The following is a 24685-nucleotide window of genomic DNA, read 5'->3' on the forward strand; positions in this document are numbered from 1 at the left end:
ACAATTGCACTGACAATTCATATTTGCGGCTACTTTTCCTCTTCCTGGTCTTTTCCCCTACAGATCTGGCCTCTAAAATTTTTTATGCAACAAGAGGATATGCCCATCTTATTTCTGCTGAATTCTACTGGTGTTTAGTGGAATTTGACTTTCAAGGCAAGAAGCCCCCTGGAATTCCTGGAGAGGTGTGTGGCAGGCAGTATGGTGTATGGTCAGGGGAAAACCACAGAGTTTGTTTGAGCAAAAAAAATTAAAATGTCCTGGGAGCCATGACATTTAATGCATCTTATTTGGTTTATTTTCATCCTAAAATGCACTTGGAGAAATGCTGAGGTCATGATGGCCTGGGGGATATTTTGTGAGAGCAGGCAATGTAGTTAAAAAAATTAGTTAAAATAAATGAAAAATAAATCAATAAACCCCACATTAAATAAAAAACTAAAATAAATAAATATGAAAGGACATCAAATTTAAAAATAAAAAAAGTAAAAAAGGAAAACAAATAAAAATTAAAATTTAACTAAAAAAAAATGAATGCCCCCAGGATTTTCACATGCAAACCCATCTTCAGCTCTGCATTGGCAGTACCAAGCTTTACCCTAAGCAGCAGCAGCAGCAGTGCATGGGATTTCACTTGGTGACTCCAAGGGAAAACTGGCTAATGAATGTATAGAGCAAAATCCCAGCCCCAGGAATAATCCCTCCCTTTTGTCTAGTTGAGGTGGATAACACGTGTTGGTGACCAGGAAGAGCACATGTAAGTTCATTTTTGAGCTCTGCCAGCATCAGATGTTTAAAAATAAAATAATTAAAATAAATAAATAAATAAATAAATACACTCCACCTGCAATAAAATAAAGTAAAATAGAATCAAGTAAAAAAATTAAATATAAAATAAGAAAAATAAAATACAATAAAATAAGGTTAGGTTAGATATCAGGAAAAGGTTTTTCACACAGAGGGTTGATGAGCACTGGACAGGCTCCCCAGGAAAGTGGTCACAGCACCAAGTCTGACAGAGTTCAAGAAGTGGTTGGGCAACACTCTCAGGCACATGGTGTGACTCTTGGGGTGTCCTGTGTACAGCCAGGAGTTGGACTTGATGATCCTAATGGGTCCATGTCCAATTCAGAACATTGTATGACTCTATGATGGCAAAATATAATAAAGGAAAATAAAATAAAGTTAAAAAAAAAAAACCTAAGAAAAATAAAATAAAATAAACAAGATAAAACAAAAATAAAATTAAATAAAATTAAAATGAAATTAAATAAAACAAAACAAAATAAAATGAAATACAATCAAAATGAAATTAAATTAAATCGAATGAAATAAAATTAATTGAATTGAATTGAATTGAATTGAAATGAAATGAAATGAAATGAAATGAAATGAAATGAAATGAAATGAAATGAAGCTCAGTTCTCCAGGGCACCATATCATGACCAACAACGAGATTTGCTCAGATACCGCAACTTTTGTCGAACAACAAGCGGACACAGCCTGCAGCAGAGCGCTGACCCCGCCCCCTCCGCATCCGCGGAGTTCCCGCGGAGCCGGGGCCCCTTCCCCAACTCCCTCCATCCCCAGTTCCCTCCCCCCCTCCTCCAATCCCGGGTCCCTCCCGCGGGGGCGTGTCCGTGGGGTGGGCGTGTCCCCGTCCGGGCGCGCGCGGGGCGCGGAGCGGGCGCGGAGGGGCCGCGGGGTGGGGGCGGGAGGAGGAGGAGGAGGAGGAGGAGGAGGAGGAGGAAGGCGCGGGATGAGCGGGACGAGCGCGCGCCCCCCCGCGGCCGCCGGCGCTGCGCCCCCCGCGCCATGGAGGGATTCCCCGCCCGCGGGTACGGCACCGGCGGCGCCGACCACCGCCCGCTCTTCGGGGAGACCTCGGCAAGGGTAAGGCACAGCGCTCACCGCCCCGGCGGGGACACGCCAACACCGCCTCCTCTCCCCTGCCCTTCGCGGAGCAAAACGCAGCGAGGAAAACGCAGCGGGAAGTCCCGTAGTGTGCCCGCCACCCCCCACCCGGTGTAAATGCCCCCCGGTAATGAGGAACTTCCTCCCCGACAGCGGCAGCCCCCTCCCTCCTCTCGCACCCCGCCGCGGTTCCCGGAGAACCGCAGCCGGCCCGAGTGAGGAACCTGCCCAAATCCTGCAAACAAATTAAAAAACACCCCTGTAAAATAACAAATTTGGTCTCCCCCCCCCCCCCCCAAACCACCATCGAAAATCAGAAAGCTGCACCTCGATGGCAAAATGTAAAAGGAGCACCCCCTAAATTCCAAAAGAAGGAAATGCTGCAAATTGGCAGAATTATAATAATAATAAAAAAACCCGTCCTGAAATAAAACCAAAACAACCCCCTCCTGATCAGTGCCCCGAACCAAAAATAATCCATCAAAACCAGCCTAGACAAACAGCCCTCAAATTTAAAAAAACCCAAACCACATCCCCAGAACTATTTCCAATCCCCCCTCCAGCAAGACCCCTTCCCCAAATAAAAAACTCCCAAAACAACCGTCTCCTCCCAAAACAATAAACTTTCAAATAAGCCCCCCAAAACCAACATCCCCCCAACTGCCTGGGGAATTAGGGGTCGAGGTGCAGAGAGTCCCAGGGTCGGGGGGACCCCTGGAGCGGGGCTGGGAAAGGGTGTGGGTGCAGTCAGGGGGTCACGCAGCCGCTGCGTCCCATCCGGGTGCAAGTGTCCCTGCAGCCCCCCTAGCCGGGGCTTTGGGGCTGCAGCACCCCGGGCTGCCTCTCGCCCGATTTTGGGGGTCTTTGCTGGGGATGGGGCTGGGGGGCCGCGTTTGGTGCCCTCGCGGTAATTTATTTTTCTCCCGGGATGGAGGAGACTGCGGTGTCTCTCCTTGGCGGTGGCTGACGTGTGGCAGCACCGACTCTTCAGGTGTCAATCCCCCGTAAGCCGCTCGGCCGGGCGGCTCTCGGCGCTGCTGCGGGTCAGTGTGGGGGGCTGCGCTGGGGAGGGGGCTCCTCAGGCACTGCCTGGCATCGGGAATCATGATACTTGGTGGTGTGCACCTGTGTCCAGTGGGGTGACATAGGTTTGCGACTTAGGGTTTGTTCCCTGTAAGGAGAGGTTACCCAGCAACGTGTGTATGTGTGTGTGTGTGTGTATGTTTGGGGGGCGCAGGCTGAAACTGTGCAGGGTTATTGACAACTGTATCAAACGCATCATTCCCCCACCCCCTTCCTCCCTAAGTACTTGGAACTGCTGCTAAAATGATAATGTTTAATAAAAATATAAATAAAGTGATACGAGCCAAATTTTTGGACGAAAATAGGTTGATGTGGGATAAGAGGACAGGCAGGACCCCGAGAAGATGAAGTGAGGGGGACAGGTTATCCCCAGCAGTGGATTCCAGCCCTGAATGGGGAGTGCTGGAGGTTAAGAGTACCTCTGTTGGAGCAGTGCCCTGTGCTGGGGACCTGTTGGCTGTCCTTGGTCTGGGATTTTGAGAAGCTTCCAGGGATGGGCACTTCTGGGGACCAGGATGTGCCATCGGAGCAGGCAATCCCCCAACATTTGAGCCCAGGTCACGCCTTAAGTCCCTGATCCCTGTCTTTCTCCAGCTGTGCCTCCGCTTGCAAAGGAGAGCAGTAAATAATAAATATGGGATGCTAATTCCAGTTCCTGTACTCAAATGGGGGTCCTGTATCCTACACATCACCCCCAGCCCATCTCCTGTGGCTGTTTTTGGAACCTGTTGTGCTGAGCCCGTGTCCAACAGACAAGGGATCACTGTGCTGGCCCGGGGTCGTTTCCTCCGTGATTCACTGGGGTTGCCTAGAGACAGACGCTGGTGAGGTCCAGAGCTGGAAACGTTCCTCGTCAGAAATGGAAAAGCTAAACTTTGCCTTAGAATGGGAGCAGGTCTGCTGGGAGAAGTGTGTCTGCCCGTGCCCCAGCTCTGCTTTTGGGTCTCTGCAAGCGATGGCTGTCCTGGCAAAGTGGGACCCTCTGCTGGGGCTGGGCATGAGGCCACAGGGAGAGGCAGGGCAGTGCTTGTACCCCAGGAAGCCCTGCACCCCAAATTAGGGGTCTTGCACCCTTGCCAGCAGCTGGAAATAGATGTAGAGATGGAGATGCCCTCTTCTTGCCTTCTTACGCTTTCCTGGTCTCCAAGCTAGTGACTTTGAGGCTAAAGCCACCCCGTGGGGATAGGAGAGTTTGGCTGCAGCACCAGCCTCCTTCCCCTGCCATGCTCCAGCTGCTCCTGCCAAGCTTGCTCTCCCGTGCTGACTGCTGAGAGGAGACTGGGGGCAAGATGGTCCCAGAGAAGTCGCTGGTGGGAAGAGGGAATGCTGTGGATTCAGCTGTGGTTACCAGGGATGCAGCACTGGCTGCGAGTGGGTATGAGATGACACAAAGCAAAGGCACAGCAGTGCAGTGTCAAAGAGGAGACTGACTGTCACAGGTGCAGGACTTCTTGGGAAAGAAGTTGAAAGTTGGGTTCCTCCATGACAGAAGCATTTAAATGTAAGTGCAGAAGGGTTAACTGCTGTGGGTTGAAAGCAAAAAGCACCAGAGAGGCCGAGCAGCCCAAAATGGGAATGAGGAGCCTTCGAGGACACTCCAGCATGTCCCCATGTCTTTCAGGGGATGGGTTGGCCAGCGTGGCCCTGGGCACAGCTCTTCTGTATACAGCCTGTATTGCCTGCGATGCTGTGAGGTTTGGGCTGGCACTAGGTTCAGGGATCCCCTATGGCTGCAACAGGCTGTGATAGCTGCTGACCATCTGGACTTGCTGATGTAAGACATAAAAATGGCCTTTCTGTCATTCCTGCAGAGATGGCACCAGGTATCCACCCTCTGGGGGACCAGCATGTTCCCCTGTCCTGCCCAAGCCTCTGCCAGGATCCCCATGGGCTCAGCCCACAAGCTGCTATCTTGCAAAGTGCTGAGCTGGAACAGGGCAAAGAGCAAAGCTGTTGCTCTGTCAAAGCCTGTGCAGCAGGTGCAGTGGTGAGGCTACACCCTCGGTCCTGCCTCGGTTTCCCTGTTGCTCCAAGTAACCTTTACTCAGATCCCAAAGGATCCTGGATTGTGCCCTCCTGCTTTGCAAGGACTTGACACTTCCTGACCTTGTCTCCCTTTCCCAGAGGGAAAGAGGTAGAGGGACACCTCTGCACTGCAGCAGCTCCTTGGGACAAGCCTGGTGCCTCCAGCACCTGCAACACCCTCCACAGAGTAGGAGGAAAGGGCATCAACCCTCCCATTTCAAAATGCAGCTTGTACAACCCTGAAACATGGAATTCATCTCCTGTCTGACCAACAGCTCACTACGGCTGCTGAATGGGAACCCCCATTGATGCACTGCTGGGGTGTAGCAGAAGTTGGTTCCCATGTGCAGGGTGACCTCCAGCAGCTGTTTTGCTGTGCATGCTGCATTTTTTTTTTGTCTTTTTCTCTAGCAGCTATTGTAATTCATGGTGATGTTGGAGAAAAATCCTCCCTGAATCAGCTGTGCTGGTTGTGAGAGCTGGCTGTGCCAGCTGGGTGACATGGCATGTAGGAGACATGGCTTGTCACAGCTCATTTCTGCGTGCCCAGGATCCATGAGTGTCTGCCCTGGCTGGGCTGTGCACTCGGACGTGGTGTGGAGGTGAAAGGCTCCGTCATCTCCAATCCCTTTAGCCGTCTTGGCCTCTGCTTGAGTATTTTTAACCTTTTTGCTGTGCTAAGCTGCCTGGGGCTGAAGTGTCAGCAGGCCCTGGGGAACACAGCCTCTCACTGCTTTGCCAAGCCCAGGATTTCAGGATCAGTGTCTCTAATCCCTGGATCCTGAAATACCTTCTTCTGCCGGCAGCGCATTTGGAAAATTTGAGTGACCGGGGGTTTAAGCACCGGGAAGGGGATGCCCTGACCCACAGGGACCAGATGCCACGTGGCAAAGCTGCTCCACTGCTGGCATCTGCACCTGATTCAGCTATTGCTGGGATATCCATCCCTCAACAGTGTCAGAGGAGAGGTCCCTCTGCTGGGGGATGCTCTTTCCCACACTCCATGAAACAGAGGAAAATGCTCTGTGGTCACTGCCAAGTCTGACCCCCTTGTTTTCTCCCGTCAGACCAGTCTCAGTCCTGGCAAAATGGGTGAATTCTCGCCATCTTAAAATTGTCCCTCCAAGTCTGTAGTTGATTAGGAGAAAAACAGTCATGGCTGAGTTTCTGGATGGTGTATTAACCGTGTGTCCATCCCCCTGAGCCTCTCTGTGGAGAGCTGGCTGTGACTGCCTCACTGGGTGAGCTCTACAGGATGGTGACCCACTGCTGCTCTGCAGCTGGCACCTCAGCCTTGCCTCCCTTCTCTGCTGTTGAAAACCCATCTCCTCATGGCACAAGGAATCCAGCTGCTCACCTCTTGCCACCCTGAATGGAGGAGCTGAGGCTGCACACAAACTCTGATCCCCCTCCATAAAATCGCCTTGGTGGGCTCAGCTGGGTCTGCGGGGCAAGGGCAGAGCAAAAACACCATCTTCTCCTGGTATCAGAGTGGCTTCTGGGGGTAAGGACCCTTCCATATACCATCTAAAATAAAGTTAGCTTCAATGAATTTATTTTAGCTTAGGTGAAAGAGTCCAACTCAGATGTCATGATTTGCTTTCATGGAGCATTTTGTGCTTGCATTTCGTGCTGTTGCTTGTTATTTGTTTGGAGTTATTTCTCTTGGCTCCTTTTTTGGGGTCAGTGGTGGGTACCTCATAACTGGCTCCCAGAGGCTGCTGTTGTATTGATGATCCCATGTGTGGAAGCGCTGTTGAGAAAGGGTTTGTGCCTGACTGGCAGGAGATGTTGGTGACAATTTCCTATTCACTTCCCTTCCTATGGAGGTGCTTCCATGGGAGACTAATAGAAGCGGTTTCAAAGAATCTGCCTGCTGTGGCCCTTTCTCTTGGGGGGTGAACACAATCAGGGCACAGCATCCCCCTGTGTCTGAACCACCTGAGCCTGAGCTCCACAAAGTCTTAGGTGAGGGCTGGTGGTCTCCCACCAGAGCTCTCTGCCTCCTACTCTTTGTTCTGCTTTTCTCTTCATGCCCTGCTGCTGCCAGTGTTACTTCTGCATGATCTGGGGCTTCTCCCTCTCCAAATCCAAATTCTAGGAGGGAAGAAGGGTGCAACACCAAGTGGAGGGAAACCCGTGTTGCCCTGCTTGCTGGCTGGGATGTCTTGGGCAAGATGCTTTCACTGCTTTCACTCTTTTCTCACTTTCCTTTCACCATACCTACTCAATGACTCTCAGTGTAATTAACTGAAGTTCGGGGAGCTTTCTCTCTGCACATCTTTACTGCTGTAGCTGTTCTTCTAGCCTTTGATTTGGGGAGTCAGTCATCTGGGGTGTTACAGCTGACTGTGCACAATCCAGTCCGCGTGTGGCAATAGATATTTTTACTCAGAGCAGCACCATGAAGACAGGGAGGAGACAGGTGTCCCAACAGGGATGGGAATGTTCTCCCTTTTCCTTCAAGTTGTTTTTTCACTCCAGTAAGTGCATCAGTATGGGGTCCTGCCCTGGGTGCTCATGCAGCCCAGTGTAACAGCTAGTCCCTGCCCTGATGCCATTGGGGTGGGACTGTGATGATGACACCTCTTCCTCGGTGCAAAAAGGTTGTGTCTTCCCAGCCAATTGTTTTATCCTGATGAGATGCTGCAGAAAGAAATGTGTGTGGGGGTTATCTGTCCATCCAAGCAGAGCCACTGTGCAGTGTGCTCAGGTCTGCTGGTGTTAGGGTGGAATGTTTGGGGTGCAGGCAACACTTCACCCCCTTGCCAGCAGCCCACAAATTCCCACCTAAGACACTATCGAGCTATTAATTCTCAGGCAGCGAGGCTAAAACAAGCTTTTTCTGACACCCTCCATCTGTGCACTCCCACTTTGGAAAAAAAAACCCTTTAAAATGATTTGCACAACTGTAATAGATTTGGACATAGCGAGGAAACCATTTGCAAACAAGCCAACCTGCTGCACAAGGCCTTGGCCAGTACAACCTCCTTGGGGTCCGTTGAACTGGAGGGCAGGAAACTTTCCTGTGTGGCAGACAGAGCTGACCAGGGAGCCTCAGTGTTGTGCTGGGGATAACATGGGTCCTGGGTGACGCTCTCAGTGTTGATGGTTAATGGCATGTTTCAGGTGGTTTGTTTGTTTTTTTTTTTTTTGGTCGTGGTGTTTTGGGTTTTTTTTTGGCAAGGGATACGTGCATGTAACCATCTTCTCTTTTCTTCAGGACAGAATCATCAATCTAGTTGTTGGTGGCTTAACAACCTTGCTGCTTGTAGTAAGTATCCCACATCCCACCCCATGTTGAGTGCCTTCCTTAGGTGACAAGGGACCAGAGTTCCTCCCCAAAACAGGTGGTGAAACTTCCCGTGACTGAACAGGCTGTAATTGGGGCCCAGGTAGTCACTTTGGGACACACCTGTCTTTTGAAGCTCTTTGACAACAGGAGAATACCTTTCTTCAGGCCACCTTCAGGCCAGAGTTGGCATTTTTATGAGTTGGCTGTGCAATAAAAAGTTCTTTGGTAAACTGTCCATCCTGGCTGAACGCGAGGCTGGGTGAGACAACAAAGTGCTTATGTCCCAGGAGAGCATGTTTGCTTCTATTTCCTTCTATTTATAACTTCCCTTTAATTATGTCTTATATGAGTCTTTCCAGAATTTGTCCCTTTGTCTTGAGCTATGCTTTCCCCAAGCTTTACAGACAAACCCAATGCTATTGTGACTGGAGAACATCAGTTTTGTGGTCCCTGGTGGGTGGCAGCATCATTTGAGCTGAGGTGCAGAGAGGCCATAGGGACAGCCAAGGTGCCAGCTGGGGAAATGCTTGGCTGAAGGAATGCTCCTACATGTGCAGTGTGTACCCCTGTACCTGCTGGCTTTATAAGTACTTGGAGGATGGCAACAAGCCTGAGTAGCAAAGTTTTCATCAATGTTTTCCACCTGTCTCAGTGTGCAGTTGTACCAAACAGATTCTCCTCCCAGAATTTTGCATTTCCCTCCAGCTCCTTGTGGGGTGGGAGTTAAAGAGGAGGGAGGGGTGTGCAGGGGGGGGGATGTGAGCATTGTGGTGCCCCAGCCGTCACAGTGAGCCTCTTCTCATCACAGCTCTGAGAGCAGGCGAGAGCAAACTCTTCATCTTTGTTTTCTTCCACAGGTCACTCTAATCAGTGCTTTTGTCTTCCCGCAACTACCTCCAAAACCTGTGAATGTATTTTTTGCTTTCTGCATCTCCTTGTGTTGCATTTCTGCTGGCATTCTTGTAAGTACCGCCACATTTGCCGTGCAAGCCTTTGAGTCTACAGTTCTGAATAAAACATTCTTTACGTGGTGCTGCCTTCTTTTTTACATTCTCCTAGAAAAGCTTTCCTGCCTCCATAAGACAAGCTGACAATGAGAGTGGTAACCAGTTTCATTATTTACTGTGGTGCAAGCGTGTGAACTGAGCCAACTCCTGCAGCCCAGCTGTGGTGCAAGACTTGTCACCTCTGTGACTGTGCCACTTGCAGCTGCCAGTGGAGATAGAGTAGGAAACCAGGGAGCAGAGCAGTGAGATGGGAATGCAGAGATGGACTGTGCTGCAGAACTCGCTTGAAATGGTGGGGCCAGCCAGGCACTTGCAGAAGTCAGTGACCTTTCAGGCACAGGGGTTACAGGGGCAGGAAGCTACAGCAAGTAGCAGATGTTTCTCTACTCAACAGCTGCAGAATTCCAAGAGAGTTGGTCCCAAGCATTGGCAAAGGGACCTGGCAGGTCGGGGTTCATAGAATCACACAATGGTTTGGGTTGGAAGGGACCTTCAAACACCCATCTAGTCCAGCCCCCCTTCCATAGGAAGGGACATTCATAGCTCCTCCTTTCTGCTGTAGCATTTTATATTTGGGGCATTCTCCTTCCTCCAGCTGTGACCTGGAGTGGTCTGGCCCTGAGCCCCAGTGCTGGGTGAGCTGGGAAGTTGCTCTGCAGTGCCTGGTCAGTCCCAGTTTCTGATTCTAGAGCTGGGAGCCACAACTCTGCCCAGAACAGACTGTGTTAGTGCAAACCTGATATTTGTTCTCATCAACCAGGGTGTAGCCAGCTTTATTTTTTTTTACAACATCCCTGGCTAACACCCCACCCACCCTCCCTCTTCCACAAAGCTGACCAGACAACCCATGTCTTCATAACTAGCTTCACAGACAAACACATGCTCATTCTCTCTAGCCAGAAGAAGCTGGGTTGTTTTACAGGAAAAAACAGATCTACAAGTTGCCAGTTCAGTTACCATGGAAAGTCTCCGCAGAAGTACCTGGCTTTTTAAAGTAATACAAACTCTTTTCTCTTCTAGATCTACTGGTATCGACAAGGAGACCTGGAACCTAAATTTAGAAATCTAATTTACTATATATTGTTTTCTATTGTCATGTTATGTATATGTGCCAACCTGTACTTCCATGAAGTGGATAAATGATGGACATTGGGAAAACCCAGCAATGATGCTACTGTGTCAGAATGTTTTCAGCTCAGCTCTCAGCTCTACTTGAGACATTTAAGTGAGAACAAGCAGCCTGAGAGGAACAAAGTGGGTTGTGCAAGGATAAATCAGTACATGATTTTCATGTAAATGTATATGTAATGTCCCTCTTGTTAGGGAAAATTACTGCCATAAGACGTGACATTCCGCTTTTTTTTGAAGAGCTACTGTTGCGCTTAATGAACATTCCAGTTGTACTGATGTTTCAGAATGGCACAAGCTTTTTCATTTTGGAAAAAAAATGCACTTTTTTATTACTGTACAAATAAACTGCAGCATTGAAAGGATCTGTGGCAGTATAAATAAATGGCATCTTACAGTCAAGTAAGACAAATACTCTTTATTTTGCTGAAACTGAATATACAATTATTTCTGTTCCCTAGGCAACCATTTAAAACTACAACTTATTTTCACATTAACAAAACCACAGACTGAAAAAGACCAACTCTTGATTATGAAGAGCTAATTACAGAAATAAATAAAATAATTTATACAAAGAGTCTTTAATTTCTATAGCTTTTTCTCTTGATTCCTAGCTAACAGGCTGCTGCTCAGCCTAGTGTCTGTTTCAAACCCTTGGATGTAGGAATTAATTGTCCTCCTTTGCCTCGGGGCCCTATGTCCAAACTCTCACAAGAGCTATTCCTCCAAGACTGCCACCTCCACATCATTCCCCATCTACTAACTTGCTGCAGAAATCACCTCTGGAGAGGTGGCTGGTAGTGTCAGGTAAACAGCGAGAGAGACAAATGTTCCAACCTACTCACAACAATCTCAAAGAAGTTACAAGCTTGTGGGGGTCCCAGTAGCTTCCCTTTCTCATAGCCCTTCCCTTTTTATTCAGCTTGCTGTAGCAATGAGAGAAAAGAAAATAAAGACTTTCCACAACTGATCTTTCTGAGCTCTGTCTGTTGCCAGCAACAGACTCCTCAGGAGCAAGCAGACCAGGCAAGTCCCATAAGCTTCTGTGTCTTCCTCCGATGCCACAGACATACGAACGAGTCAGATGAGATGGGAATACACACCATTTCTTCATGATGCTGCCCATGCTCCCTGAAGTCTTTGATGGAACTCATTCCTTCCTGAAATGTAACAGTAACTCCATGTATTACAAGAGTCAGTAAGTGCAGAAATCCTCACCCATTCTTCATGAAACCTGTGCAAACTTAATTCTTGCTGTGGCACTAAGAGGCTACAGTCCACAATCCTTGACTTCTGTGCAGTTTTCCACATGTGCAGTTCAGCACACCAGTAGCAAGTCAGATCAGAACTGTCTGGATGGGTCCTGGCAGTGAGCACTGCAACAGAGGCTCCTCAGAACACTGAACACCCTGGCTGAGATGTGGCACCTCAGGCCTCGGCTGGCTGCTCAGTCACCCTTCACAGATGAGGTAAAACACCCTGAACAGAGAAAGTGCACCATAGTAATTTCAAACTGGAAGTTTCTGTTTAAAGAGACAGACTGTGACTGCTTTCTTTGGAGATGTGGCACAGAGTTGTAACTAATTTCACAATGCAAACGTGGTCGATAGAAAATGGACACGGTTACTGCTTCTCAGTGACAGCTCACTAAATCCTCAACATCCTTTGAGTCTTCTGAGTCAGGACTGCCCAGTGATGAGCCAATAATGTGTGACCCATCTCCATGATGCTGTAGGATAGGATCTGCCAAGAGACAAAGTACATTAGAACTACTAATACTGTGCCATTATAACAAGATATAAAATACACACTTAAGAGGCAGGAAACAGTCTGGAATTTTAACCAATTTTAAGTGATACTGCTCAAACTAGGCAGTTTGCAATTTCTAGTTTCACAGAATCACAGAATGACTGGGACTGGAAGGGACCTCTGGAGATCATCTAGTACAACTCTTTGCTGAAGTTGGTTGAGCTGGAGCACGTTTCCCAGGATCAGGTCCAGGTGGGTTTTGAGAAGGTAAGTGATGACTAATATGGATGCAATCAGCACGACTCACTTTTGGATTCATGAGGTATTACACTCAGGCCTAGTGCTGACCCTCTGATGGCTCTGCAAGGAGATCTGTCCTCTGGAAGGCAGTACTTGTTACATGCTGCAGTGTGAGAATAAATCTGTACTGCTTCCAAGTCTGAGATGACTCTTGGCATTGGGAAGTGTGGCACAATCTAGCACATCCTTCCAGGTAAGTGCTGTGCCAACACACAAACAGCTCAGTCCCTCACGATGAGAGGCATCAAATGCATTGCTGATGCCTCTGGTCTTCTCTCAAAAAGACAAACAAATTTCGTTCCAGCACCAGGCATGAAGAAATGCACACTACAGAAAGAGTTACCATCCTATGTATACCAGTTCAAGGCTCAAGGGTGATGGCAACAGCTCAGCAAGCAATGAAGCACCTGCTGTTTTAATGCTTTTCCCACAAGGTCACATGGGACCGACTCACCTTAAAATTTCATGGCAATGACATGGAAAATTATTTAAGAGAAAGCAAGTGTTGTCTGCAGAGACTCAGAAGTGCTATGTACTGCTTTAATGACAGGGACTGTCATACCTGTCAGAGTTGTCAGGGGCAAGACTGATTCACTATCAATATCATCCGCTGCCTGGATAAAACCATGGGAAGAAGGAACAATCAGCACAGTCTCATCATCTATTGTAGGCTGATCAACTTGTTCTTCTATTGTTGGGGAACCCAGATCCTGCACAACACAGAAGAACAGGACATGAGAGTGTGCTCCTGGTACCATAAACAAAAACCTGCTGTGCTCACCCATACCCTATAGTAAGCAATAAATTCTGGATGAATTTTATCTCATTAAATTGAAATGTCAGCATCTGAGATAAGTTTACTTCAGCATTTACAGGGTGTGTTTCATCTTAGTGCAGGCACCCAAAAAGAAGATGAGAAGAATTCTACCCTGTGAGCAATACAAAGGCAGGGGGAAAGGGAAGGAGAGACTGCAAGGTGGTGATAAAATGTTCTCTTTCAAGCCATAAATTTTTTCTGTGAAGAGGAATAATTAAGGTTTCCCACTACTTGCTGCCAATATGTTCTGAGAGGCTGAAGCATTACCTTTACAGTACTTACCTGCTCCACAAACACAGAAGCTTTACCTGAACTTAATACTTAATCTCACAACTTCTGTTGTCGAGTTTTAACTGACACTGAAAAGAGCTCAGAAGACCGACTACTTGCTGTGCCTTGCTTGTCACTTGCTTACTGTAGCTTGGCTCCAAACTTGTTTTCCTGAACCTTTTGGTATCAAAAATTCATAACGCACTGACTCCTTCCAGGCACAAGTTGTCAACATCCTCCCTCTCTTCCAGTCCTGTCCTAACTGCTCCTGCTGCCTCTTCCCTGGCTCTTGCAGTACTCGAATGGCACTAACAGCTCTGGCCTACTCAGTGTCACAGCACACTCCAGATGCCTGGTTCTGCAAACACAGTGAAAAGACATCCCAGACACAGTTCTTCCAGAACCAGCAGAGACATTTGGATTCCAGCTTTGGTGTGTAGCATGTGTACGGTTTGTTCAAGCTTTACAAATCCCTGGTGTGGAATGCTGGCAAATGTTTCTGGCAGAACGGAAGGTATCTGGATTTATTACTGTTTTCAGAGGGAGAAGGAATTGTTTAGGAGAGGCTACAGCCCTCTGTGTCTAAGAAAACCCTGATGTTCCTCCACCTTGTTTCTTTCGGAAAACTTGTTTCCCTATGTAATTCCACAATATTTTTGCAAAGGCAACTGCCTGAAAACCCCTTCCCTGGTACTGCTGAAGAGGAGCTGCCTACCTGTGCAGCAGTTTGGTGAGCTGGACTAGGTCCAAACATGTACCCATTCACACAAGGCACCGTGTGCCTGAGCTGCAAGGGCAGCTTTCTGCAAAGTGCACAGCTCAACCTGCACACAAGCAGCACTGTGTTGAAAGGCTTGAAACTGAGAAGAGGAGGCGTGAAAAACTGAAGAAGCCATTGTGGCAAATGGGCACCTTTCCCAGCCAGAAATAATAAAACCCTGCAGCATGACTGCCTGCTTCCCACTACCCACCCACAGTGACAATACAACACTGGCAAGTGCATAAAAATAACACTGACTTGAAGAGAGCAAAATTTAGGCATGTTTTTCTAGAGTAACTTTTTACTCAGAATCACTCACAGACGGTTCACTATTTCCTAGAATTTAAATACACACATCAAACTTGAATCTGACTAGAAGTGTAAGGCAAATTACAATTACAAACTCAGTTTGTAATTCTGTATAGAAAAAAAGTTTAATTTTATATCCCGCTAGCCATAAGAATTTTCTACAGTTTAATTAGGAACTAGGTTTATATCAAAAATTTATTAATTCTACCTCAAAAAGCTAAAATTTTAAACTGCAAGTAGAAAGCTGATAGTCTGCCTCAACTGTTGAAAACCTTATCACAACTATGTCAAACATGAGAAGAAAGAAGAAATGGCAAAATAAACCCCAGCTTTGGATGTATTCAGGATTCAAACACTTCTGTAGTAGCAGACTTGAGACATACAAAGATCTTCCCCTTTGTAAGAGCACAATGGATATGCAGTGTCTATTATAAACTTTGGCAAAGACAAAGCTAAAGCATATCAGTGATGGAAAGCAGAGTTACAGCTATTGTAGAGCACAGTGTTTTAGACAACATGATGGGGTATTTCACTCTAACTTCTCTCTTCCCACATTCTAACCTAATCAAGCTTGTAAGGAAAAAAGTATTTTTACCCACTAAAGAGTGGTATCTTCTTTTTAGCACCTCTAATTTCTGTGACTTAGTCATTTTCATAGTTTCAGCAAGAGAAAGATGGAAGAATTTAATATAAACAATCCAAATACCTGTAATCATTTGGATAAACTCACTTCTGCATCTCAGGTGTTGGAGCGGAATAAATCTGAGGCCAGAGAGAGAAGTAGCTTAAATGCTTCAAATTCCAATTTAACAGATACTTACTGGAGAAGCATGTTTAATAGAAGTCCTCAAAAATGGAAATGGTGGTACACCTTGAAATATGTTATTAGATTCATGAAGCAAAAACTAAATACCTCACCTTCCTTGCTCAGCAGTGCACCTACCTGTGGCACAGGCATGTTGGATAATTAACTGCCTAGTTTAAAGCAACAGCATCAAACATTAGTTACATGAAGGCAACTGTTTGGTGCCACTAATATTCCAGCTTTCCACTGTTACCATGCAAACATACCCTGAGTAGTGAAGCAACTCCACAGCTAGAGAGATGTTCAATGCTCCAGATGAAATAAAATAGAAGCCTCAGTAATGAATTAAAAGCTGACACTTTCACACCCATAACACATTAATGAAGTTCAAGGATAGTGGATCTGAACAAATACTTGTAGAACTGTGATACAGAATTATAGAATGGTTTGTGTTGGAAAGGATTTTAAAGACCAACAAGTTCCAACCCCCTACAATTGGCAGGGACACATTCCACTAGACCAGATTGCTCAGAGCCCCATCCAACCTAGTGTTGGAACACTTCGAGGGATGGGGCAGCCACAGCTTCTCTGGGCAACCTGTTCCAGTACCACATCACAGCAAAAAACTTCCTCCTAATACCTCATCTAAACCTACTGTTTTTCAGTTTGAAGCCACTCCTCCTTGTCCTGTCACTACATGCTCTTGTAAATAGTCTCTCTCCATCTTTCTTGTAGGCTCCCTTGAAGTACTAATATACATGAAATTACTGACATATTTCATACAAATAGCTTAACATAAAGGTCAAAGATGTAATTAAATCATTTTCCATGCAGAAATGGGGAAAACATCAAGTATCATGCACTCCCTTACCTCAGTAACGTAAGTGCTGGGTAAATCAGAGTGAGAATCCTCATCCTGTTTCAGGCTGGCATCTGCAATCTCCTCCTCAGTTCTTACCATAACTCCATCCATCAGTTCACTACTGTTCCTGCTGCTGAATTTGGAAGCATCATCTTCATTGTAGGCTGACTGCTCTTCATCACTCAGCTTGGACTGATGGATATCGTCTGGGAAAGTATTTGCTTCTAGGGTATCGGGGGGATCAGTCAGGTCAGCTGACTGAATGTCTGAGTCAACAGTCAGTTCTGTCTGGGTGACAGAGGAGGGGATGTCTTCGGCAGCAACGGTGCGGATTATGACACTTGGCGTGTGGCACTGCACTGTGACGTTGTCACTTGTGTTTAACAAATGCTCTGGCTGTGAGCAGCATTTGCAAAAAGAGACAAACAAAACCCCCAAAAACATCAGACACTTTCCTGTAACTATCTTCAAATCTTACAGCAAATACAAGCAAAAAGATTCAAATTGCTAAGTGTAATTTAGAGTTTTATATATACAGTATGTCAGCCCAGATCATCTGTTGACCTTTCCTGGTTCTATATGATGACTTTGTAGACTGAATTTGGTGTCACCTGTTTTTTAAGTCACAAATAAAGCAAATACATAATATGAAAGAGACAACCATTCAGGTGAGGACAGCTGTAGAAGTTTTTTCCCCCAAATTTTGTATCACTTTTGTGATTTAATCTCCAGTTTGTTTCCCCTTCCCTCTCTCTAACAAAAAGCAATACTTGTCACTACTATACAACTTTTTTGAACAAATATCTCTTTGTGAGAGTAAATGAAAACATCAAGAAACCATCGGATTTGGTTTTGCTGGGGACTAAGCCACTGTATGGAGACATCCTGTTCAGCCACAGCAGAATGAAGCTGCAACTTCCAAGTTGCTATTTAAAAACAATACAAAACCCCCAAATTCTCAGTCTTCAAGATTTTAAGCAAAGTGACACTGTTATGACCTAAGAACTGCTTTGCAAATTTACCATGCCTAGTAAATGCTCCCCTCCCCCAGAGCCCAAACTCCAGCGTTCCCTGCTCAGAGCACGCACCGATAAGGCGTGGACTATGATCTGCTCCGGGGAGGCTGGAGCGGCCGCGGCCGTCAGGGTCATGGTGGGACTGGTTGTCAATGTTAAAGGAAGGCCTTGGCTTGAGCTTGTCTGCAGTAAGTAGGTTCCTGGTGTTCCAGTTGGCTGGAGATGGAAAGACTGCAAAGACAACACAAGTTTAATGCCCAAACTTGCTGCCCAGGCCAAAGTGGGAGCAAGTTGATTCACATGAACCAGCCTAAATGCAACTCCCTGGAAAACAAACACACAAATCCAATCCAATCCAATCCAATCCCTTCTGCACTAACTGCTGTACTGCACTCAAGAAGCAGAACCTCCATCTATAGCCTTCGGCTACCAAGACAAGTATTAAGGGCAAGAGCCCAGCAGGTCTGTATTATGCTGTACAACAGCAAGTAAGAAGGGAATAAATTCAACTTACTTTTACACTGAGATGAAAGAGAAACTGTGCTATAAACTACAGGACAATGGAAATGAGACAATCTTTACTTGCTGAGAGCTTTCTCTGGCTCCTTTATGTCAGACTACAATGAGAAAAAAACCAAGCACAAAGGGAACCTTCATAGCACTGAGGCATTAAGACAGATTTAAAGCATTTAACTGTAATTCACAGTTTTCTCCACGGCCCTAGTGGATTACACTTTCAGAAAAAAGTTTCAGAGCTCTTAACTTCCTCTTTCCACTTGAAAACTTTTGTTATTGAAACACACAGTTCTGTAGTCTAAGAAGTAGCTGGGCTTAAAAGAAAAAAACACAGTAACAAACTGTGTTACTTACTGGAAGAATCTCAAAGGTCTGTAGTGTTCCACTGTTTAGTGTTATTGTCTCAGAGTCAACAGTAGCAGCAGGGGAATCAGTTGAGGCTGCAAAAGGAAATAAAAAAAAGAAAAAGAAAGTATGTAAACCAGAATGTTCAGTCCTGCAGAGAGCATAACATACTATAATTACTACATGGCAGGGTACTGTTAATTCCACTAAGAGGAAAAAGAAAACTGGCCGCAATCCTAATGACAAGGTTCTCTAATTGGTACACAAGACACAATACTATTTAAGGAGAGCATTCTACAATCCAAAAGAGCAAATGAAAGTAAGTATGGGTTTAGTGCACAGAGATAAAAGCAGACAAATAAAAGTTTCTGACGTGATTTAATTACTTTTTGTAATCAGATTTGTAAGAGGTTCTAATGTAACGATACCCTTTGGTGTAATGATACTCTTTGGATTATGTATTGCTTGTTTTAAACTGGTGTCAGGTTTAATATTGTTGTGTTTCCAACAGACCTCTTTTTTTTTCTGGTATTTTTAATTTCTTCTGCCCTCCACAGTGTGTCTACCACTGATGAAACATCAGATGCTTCCCAAGGTATTTGCCTATCCTGTGTGTTGTGATGGCAGTGTATAAAAGCTGTAAATATTTTGTGTAATTATTTATGAAATTATCTCCACTAATTCTAAAAGTAATGAAGAGAGGCATTGAAAACAATTGATGCATGAGGTATTTCAAGATCACCAGGTCCAAACAACTTGTACCAAAATGTTTATAACCATAATTACGATTTCTACTTAGTCTTAAAAAAATCACAAGTTCCAGGAAGCTGAAGGCAAATTAATACTTTGCCTGGGATTATCCAGTAACTTCCTAAATATCAAAAAGGGGAAAAGACCTACAAGATTACAACAGCGATCCAAGCACTGGAAACTTTGCCATCTCAGACTCTCTGGCTGCAAATTAGAGTAATTTTGATCTCTTAAGATAAAAGCTTCAGTTTTGAAGCTTTTATTGTTACAGTGTCATGTTCAAGATTTCCTGCTGCAGGTTTCCTGCTACCCAGTAGCAGAGCTGTGGCCCTTCAGTCATCCAGCCAGCTGTGTTCATAAAACCTGCAGCAACTGCCCCTTTGAAACCTTGAGCTTTCTATCAAATGCAGCTGAAAGTGGCCAATAGGTTCAGCTCTCATGAGATATGGAAAGACACAATACAAAATTCACTTTGATTACACAACCAGAAATTCTTCGGAAAAGCAGACTAAAATGGGGAAAAAGGCTTGTTAGGCAGACAGGGACAAGTGAAGTCACAAAATAACTGTTCCGGGATTCAATTCAAAAAGGACTAAAGGTTACAGAATACCAGCCCATCTTGCCTGCTCATCAAAACCCAACAGCTTTGACCAAGCTTTGTTCAAAGTCTGAGACCACTGACATATTATGACAGATAAAAAGTTCTTGGCTGGGTGTTGCATGTCATTCTAATTAAAAAAAAACCCCACACATCGGATGAAGATAGCACTTGATAAGTAGATAAAGATAGGCTAACCTAATGAAATTATAAACAGAAAACTGTTTACCAAATGCCTACTTAGTCATAGTCTGATCAACTAATTTGGTAATCAGCAAGACCAAAGCACTAAATTTTCCTAATTAAATTCACAAACATGAATGGTGCAAAATAGGATATGGTGGAGACCACAGTCTGCATATGGGGTGACTGGAGTTAATAAAATCAGTTAAAAAACCAAGCAATAAAAACTATAATCAAAGTAGACTTGGTACTAAAAGTTTGCTAATGAGCAAAGTTCATCCTTAAGAGAAGCATCAGCTTAAGAAAAAAAATATAGTGGTTAGAGCAGAACATTGGCTGAATGTCAGGGTGACTTGGCAGCTAACACTTTACAGAGTGTTTGTGCCTAGAAATAACTGCATAATAAAGAGCAGGACTAGAAAAAACATTACACACCTTCTCTTCAGTGTCCTTCATCAGAACTGAGGGACAGTAGCATATATAATCTACAAAAGGAGTCCCTGTACATGATATTCGTTGTTCTGCACAGGAGCCATCAAAGAAACTTAAGGAATAAACATATGTTCTGCATCTTCACTAAGAGGCTTGTGTACTGAAGGCTTCTCAAAGAACAGGCTATGTGGCAAACTCCTGTGTGCACACACAGAGACAGACACCTACAATACCTATGTCCAGGTGCCCCAACTGTAGCTTCTTGGAATTACTATCACAGCAATATCTACGTTTGCCTAACAAAGTTAGAAACAGGTAAATGGAATCCAGAAATGCTTCACCTGAAGTTATGACAAGACCACAGCAGAATTACTACATTTCTTTAAGACATGCCCACTCCTCCTTCACCATCTAAACGTAAGAAAGCTTCAGGTTTTGTTAGAGGGCAGTGGGTTGTTCGTTCCAGGTACTTACAGACATGGGTAATCTGGACTGGAATCTGCAAAGCTGCCATGGGGCTTGGGGCACTGCCCGTGTTTTCCTCCAAGCGAGCCACGCGAATCTGCACGTGCTGAACCCCCGAGCCAGAGTTAGTGTTTGGTAATCCACTTCCAGATTTGTTCTCTGAGAGCTGGTGCCCTGGATTGTTTTTTTGGTTCTCGTGGAGTTGTTTAAGACCCTTTATCAGCACTGAGAGAAAAAATACTCATGCTAAAGCATGTTGAAGAAGCACATTTGAAATGCTGCATGTGAGATTTACCCAAGATGAAAAAAAACCACCAAAATCCTTCTGAATTGGTAACTTAAACAATTCGTAGACATACAAAAACTAGAAATTTAGCACACACATAAACCACATGTATAGTCAACTACTGCAGTGACCTTGATTTTTCATAGAACTTAGGCATTTCAGGATGCTTGGCGGCGGGGGAAGCAAAGCTTATAAAATTTTGCAACTCTCTAAAAACATGAACAAGTGCAAACTACAATCAAGTGCCAGTATCACCAGTTGTGTAATGTTGCTTCCAGAAATAAACGCTCCAATCTTACAAAACACGAAAGGGGATTTGTTCAGGAGCTTGACAGTAGTGCCACTAGAAATAGGGAGGAAGAGGGAATTAATCTCACAGTGACTATATTACAATTCTTCACCTGTGCATGAAGAGGCCCACAGCAGGTTACAAAACTGAGGCCTCAGCTTTTCTAGCACTCAGTATAGCAAACTGCTTAAACATCTCCCACTTTTGGTATCAAGCCATTTTATCAGGGGAAAGAGAGAGGAGCCTGTTGATTCAGTGATGCACTCACATTAAGAATTATTTGATGCAACAACTGCCTATTAATGTGTGGTAAGCAGAACAGTGTTCCCCTCCCAACTGCAGCCTCCAGGCATGACTAATATAGAACCACACTGACAACCACAGAAGTGTCCATTAAATTACACCTTTCACTAATTAGACCATGACTAATCTCTCTGATTTTTTTTTACTCTCCCCAAGTCAGAGAAAAGAAGGACTGAAGGTCACAGAGATTGAAATATCCTCTGGCTCAGACACTACTTTCTCTAACCAAGAATGAGAAAATGCTATGAGATGTATTTGGGGAGCTTTATACTCCTGATTTCTCCCCTCCTCCTCATTGCAGATAGTAGATCTACCTTCTGTCTACAGCTGAGGCTCAGCACCTGACACAGATTATATTTTAACATGGTAAAGGTAACACATCTAACCTGAGGCCACAGTTAGGCTGCAGATACATATCCTCTTCCACCTGAAGAGGTCACTGCCCTCCATACCAAAGATCAGCATCATCTGAGATCTGCCAGCTGAGCTGCTTATACACATGCTCTCACTTTAGCCAAAGCGAGGGGAGATGGTAAAATCTGTTTAGTTGTATACATCAGCTTGGCTTGTTTTGACTGAAACACTTAAGGATTGCTTGTAGGAGCAATTCAGCCAGCAGATCCAAGGGGGTCAGTAACTTCCAGCAAAGGAGCAATGTGCTCTTTGGCCAGCAATGCTGTAAGCAGACAACAAAATGCAGCCTTATTCGTTTGACATTTGTGAAAGGAGCTCTCAGAAGAGAAGTATGCAAGTAGTACATTACCAGGGAACGAAACATCTTTGTGGTTTGCAATCTGTCTTTTAATGGTCCACCATTTACTCCGAAGCCACTGTGGTGAGCGGACACTACTCCATCCTTCAGCAAGTAAATCCCAATTGATGTCATTTTCATCAGAAACTTCAAGTTCCGCTATCCTGGCAGGATACAGAAAACATTTACCTGTTAGGAACTGCCCTCCAGACCGGCAGGGGTGTTGCACATCTCCGGCCGTGTCACACGTAACAGCGCAGAATGACATGCTAGTGATCAGGCCACCAGAGCTCATGAATTGACACAGGCTTCCAAGGCTCCACGCTGCCAGAGGTCAAGCAGAATCATAAACCACAGAAGATGGACTAGACCTGTTAGATGATCCAGTCCATCTCCTTGCCATGCAGGATTATTCTCCTTATTTGCTTATACATTAGGACTTAGATCAGATTATCATGAAGCATTCCAAGTGGTGGTACTTGCATCTTTTCTTTTTAAAAAAAACCATTCCCCAAACACATCAACAAGGCAGGAAATACTTCCTGAGATTCACTCTGAACTTTCACTTAATTAATTTCATGTTATTTACTTCTGTTTTCTCCTAAATAACAACCATCCATCCTTAACATAGATTTTTGCCTTCTCTCAGATGCTTCTTAGCCAAAGTAGATGAAGTTAACTACGGCATTAAACAGTTCCTCATAAATCAATCCCATCAGGCTCTCCAGGTAAGGGACAGTCTTCTCTACCAGAATCTGTTTGAATACAAGAAATATTTCTGAATTGCCTTCAGCTCATCTGTACATGGAGCATATGAAAGAGGTGAACAGTGAGAGGGGGAAATATTTTTGTGGAAGTTAAGAAAAGTTCTCTTCACAAATGAAGCAATAGCACTGGACATTCTTGGCTAGCTAAAGAAAAAAAAAAGTAAAAATGGAAAAAACTGCCAGAACCAACCCTGCAGGATGAGTGAAGGATATCTGGACAGAACAAACCAGAAATATTAAGATTTATAACTAGCACATTCTGAAATGTGGAATCAGGGTCCTCATTTTGAGTTCATGTCAAACAGCTTCAGTAAATTAGTGAACATTGCTTTGTAAGTAATCCTTAGATTCCCTGGATGTCTTGCCTTTTTATTCCCACCCAACCATAAATATCCACTGGCTAAAAAGCCTGAGTTAAAGGCATTCAAAATGGGAGGAGGACTGGAGAGAGCGAAAGATTTCCAAAGTCACTACCAGGTTGCCAGTTCAAATGTAGTCAGAGATGCTGACATCCAATCAGTGTTTGGTGGCCTACATGAAATTAATTTGCAGTCTCAGTTTAGCTCTTTGTAGACAAGACGTCCACATCACAGAAACCACCACCACACTTGACCCTTGTTGGTCATCTCAGCAGAGAGGCCAAGGACTGAACGGGCAGGGAGACTGAGCTACCCTCCAGTTAAGGGTTAAAGCGCATCGGTGGGGCCACGTGTGGGAAGCTTGCATGGTTGCTGCCTGTGCTGTACCTTTTCTGTGGAATAAAGAAGACTTCAGTCTCCAGGGTTTTCAATCTGACACCTTTCACGAACACTAACATTCACTAAAAAAACAAAAAACAAAAAGTATGTTCAATAATAAATCTCTAGGAACTGTAAACACAGCAGTGATTTTTGGAGGGTTCTAGAGTTTTCAGTGTCTAAGAAACCAGCAAAATGGACCCCAATGGAATCCTGCCAGCAACACGTATTACAAGCCTTTAAAAGTAACCAAAATAACAAACCTCATGATCAGATTTATTTCATCTTCCTTGGTCCACTCAGTGCCCCCACTTTGTTTCCAGTTGAGATAGTTAAGCCATTTAGAGCGGCATTGCTTCTCGGAGCGTGTCCCGACCCGCTCTGCCACAGCAGCCCAGGATACACCTTGTGTGACAATGTCACCTGGCTCTGTGCTCGTCAGCTCATGCACTACTTCTGCCAGCCTTTTTTCTTCTTTCTCTGTCCACTTTCCTGAAAGAGAGAAAAGCCCTCCAACTTAACAAACAGCAGATATTGTTCTGATCTGCAACACACCAACAGACATTTATCTTCTGTGCCTAACACCTTATTCCAGATGCAACTATTGACTTGTGAAGAAAATCTAACTGTTCTTAACTAATAACAATTTATATTGTTTCCATTCTTGATTAAAAAATGCACAATTTCATTGTTCTGCTGTCAAATTTCTTTCTCTTCTCTTCCTCTTCCAGATGAATAAATTTTCCTGCCATTTGAATATATACATTACAAAATAAACAATACTTTACTTCTGAAGTGCACCTGTCTCTTAACTCACACAGTGTATGTTTATAAACATTAAACACAAGGGGAGGCTTTTTAATCCACCTCAATAAAATATGCTCCAGTGGAACATATAATAGATAACGGATTGCAAACGTAAA

At 44.9% G+C, this 24685-nt stretch overlaps 2 protein-coding genes across 2 annotated transcripts in view; one reads left to right on the plus strand and one right to left on the minus strand.

Annotated features, from left to right (window-relative positions):
* Nucleotides 1-1748: 1748 nt before the first annotated feature.
* TMEM243 (transmembrane protein 243) lies at nucleotides 1749-10488 on the plus strand. The gene is made up of 4 exons (XM_051795311.1): nucleotides 1749-1893; nucleotides 8246-8296; nucleotides 9175-9279; nucleotides 10345-10488. The coding sequence occupies exons 1-4, from the start codon at nucleotides 1816-1818 to the stop codon at nucleotides 10465-10467; spliced, it is 357 nt and encodes a 118-aa protein (XP_051651271.1). The 5' UTR covers nucleotides 1749-1815; the 3' UTR covers nucleotides 10468-10488.
* Nucleotides 10489-10855: 367 nt separating this feature from the next.
* The window catches only part of DMTF1 (cyclin D binding myb like transcription factor 1), a 29706-nt gene continuing 15876 nt past the window's right edge, over nucleotides 10856-24685 (minus strand). The window contains exons 10-17 of the mRNA XM_051795294.1: nucleotides 24026-24254; nucleotides 22271-22422; nucleotides 20639-20854; nucleotides 18211-18296; nucleotides 17413-17571; nucleotides 16334-16720; nucleotides 13064-13211; nucleotides 10856-12195 (exon numbers count right to left, since the gene is read on the minus strand). Of these exons, the coding sequence (XP_051651254.1) occupies nucleotides 12086-12195; nucleotides 13064-13211; nucleotides 16334-16720; nucleotides 17413-17571; nucleotides 18211-18296; nucleotides 20639-20854; nucleotides 22271-22422; nucleotides 24026-24254 (1487 nt within the window). The 3' untranslated portion in view covers nucleotides 10856-12085. The remainder of the gene's footprint in view (nucleotides 12196-13063; nucleotides 13212-16333; nucleotides 16721-17412; nucleotides 17572-18210; nucleotides 18297-20638; nucleotides 20855-22270; nucleotides 22423-24025; nucleotides 24255-24685) is intronic.

The sequence above is a fragment of the Manacus candei genome, unplaced genomic scaffold (genome assembly GCF_025592945.1).
Source record: "Manacus candei isolate 608988 ecotype Guabito, Panama unplaced genomic scaffold, ASM2559294v1 h1tg000042l, whole genome shotgun sequence".
Taxonomy (NCBI): Eukaryota; Metazoa; Chordata; class Aves; order Passeriformes; family Pipridae; genus Manacus; species Manacus candei.

Excerpts from the sequence above, each read along its gene's own strand:
- TMEM243 (XM_051795311.1), top strand. The coding sequence starts at position 1,816 with ATGGAGGGATTCCCCGCCCGCGGGTACGGCACCGGCGGCGCCGACCAC. Across the intron at positions 8,297-9,174 it reads TAACAACCTTGCTGCTTGTA|GTCACTCTAATCAGTGCTTT; the intron begins GTAAGTATCCCA and ends TTTCTTCCACAG. Across the intron at positions 9,280-10,344 it reads GCATTTCTGCTGGCATTCTT|ATCTACTGGTATCGACAAGG; the intron begins GTAAGTACCGCC and ends TTTCTCTTCTAG.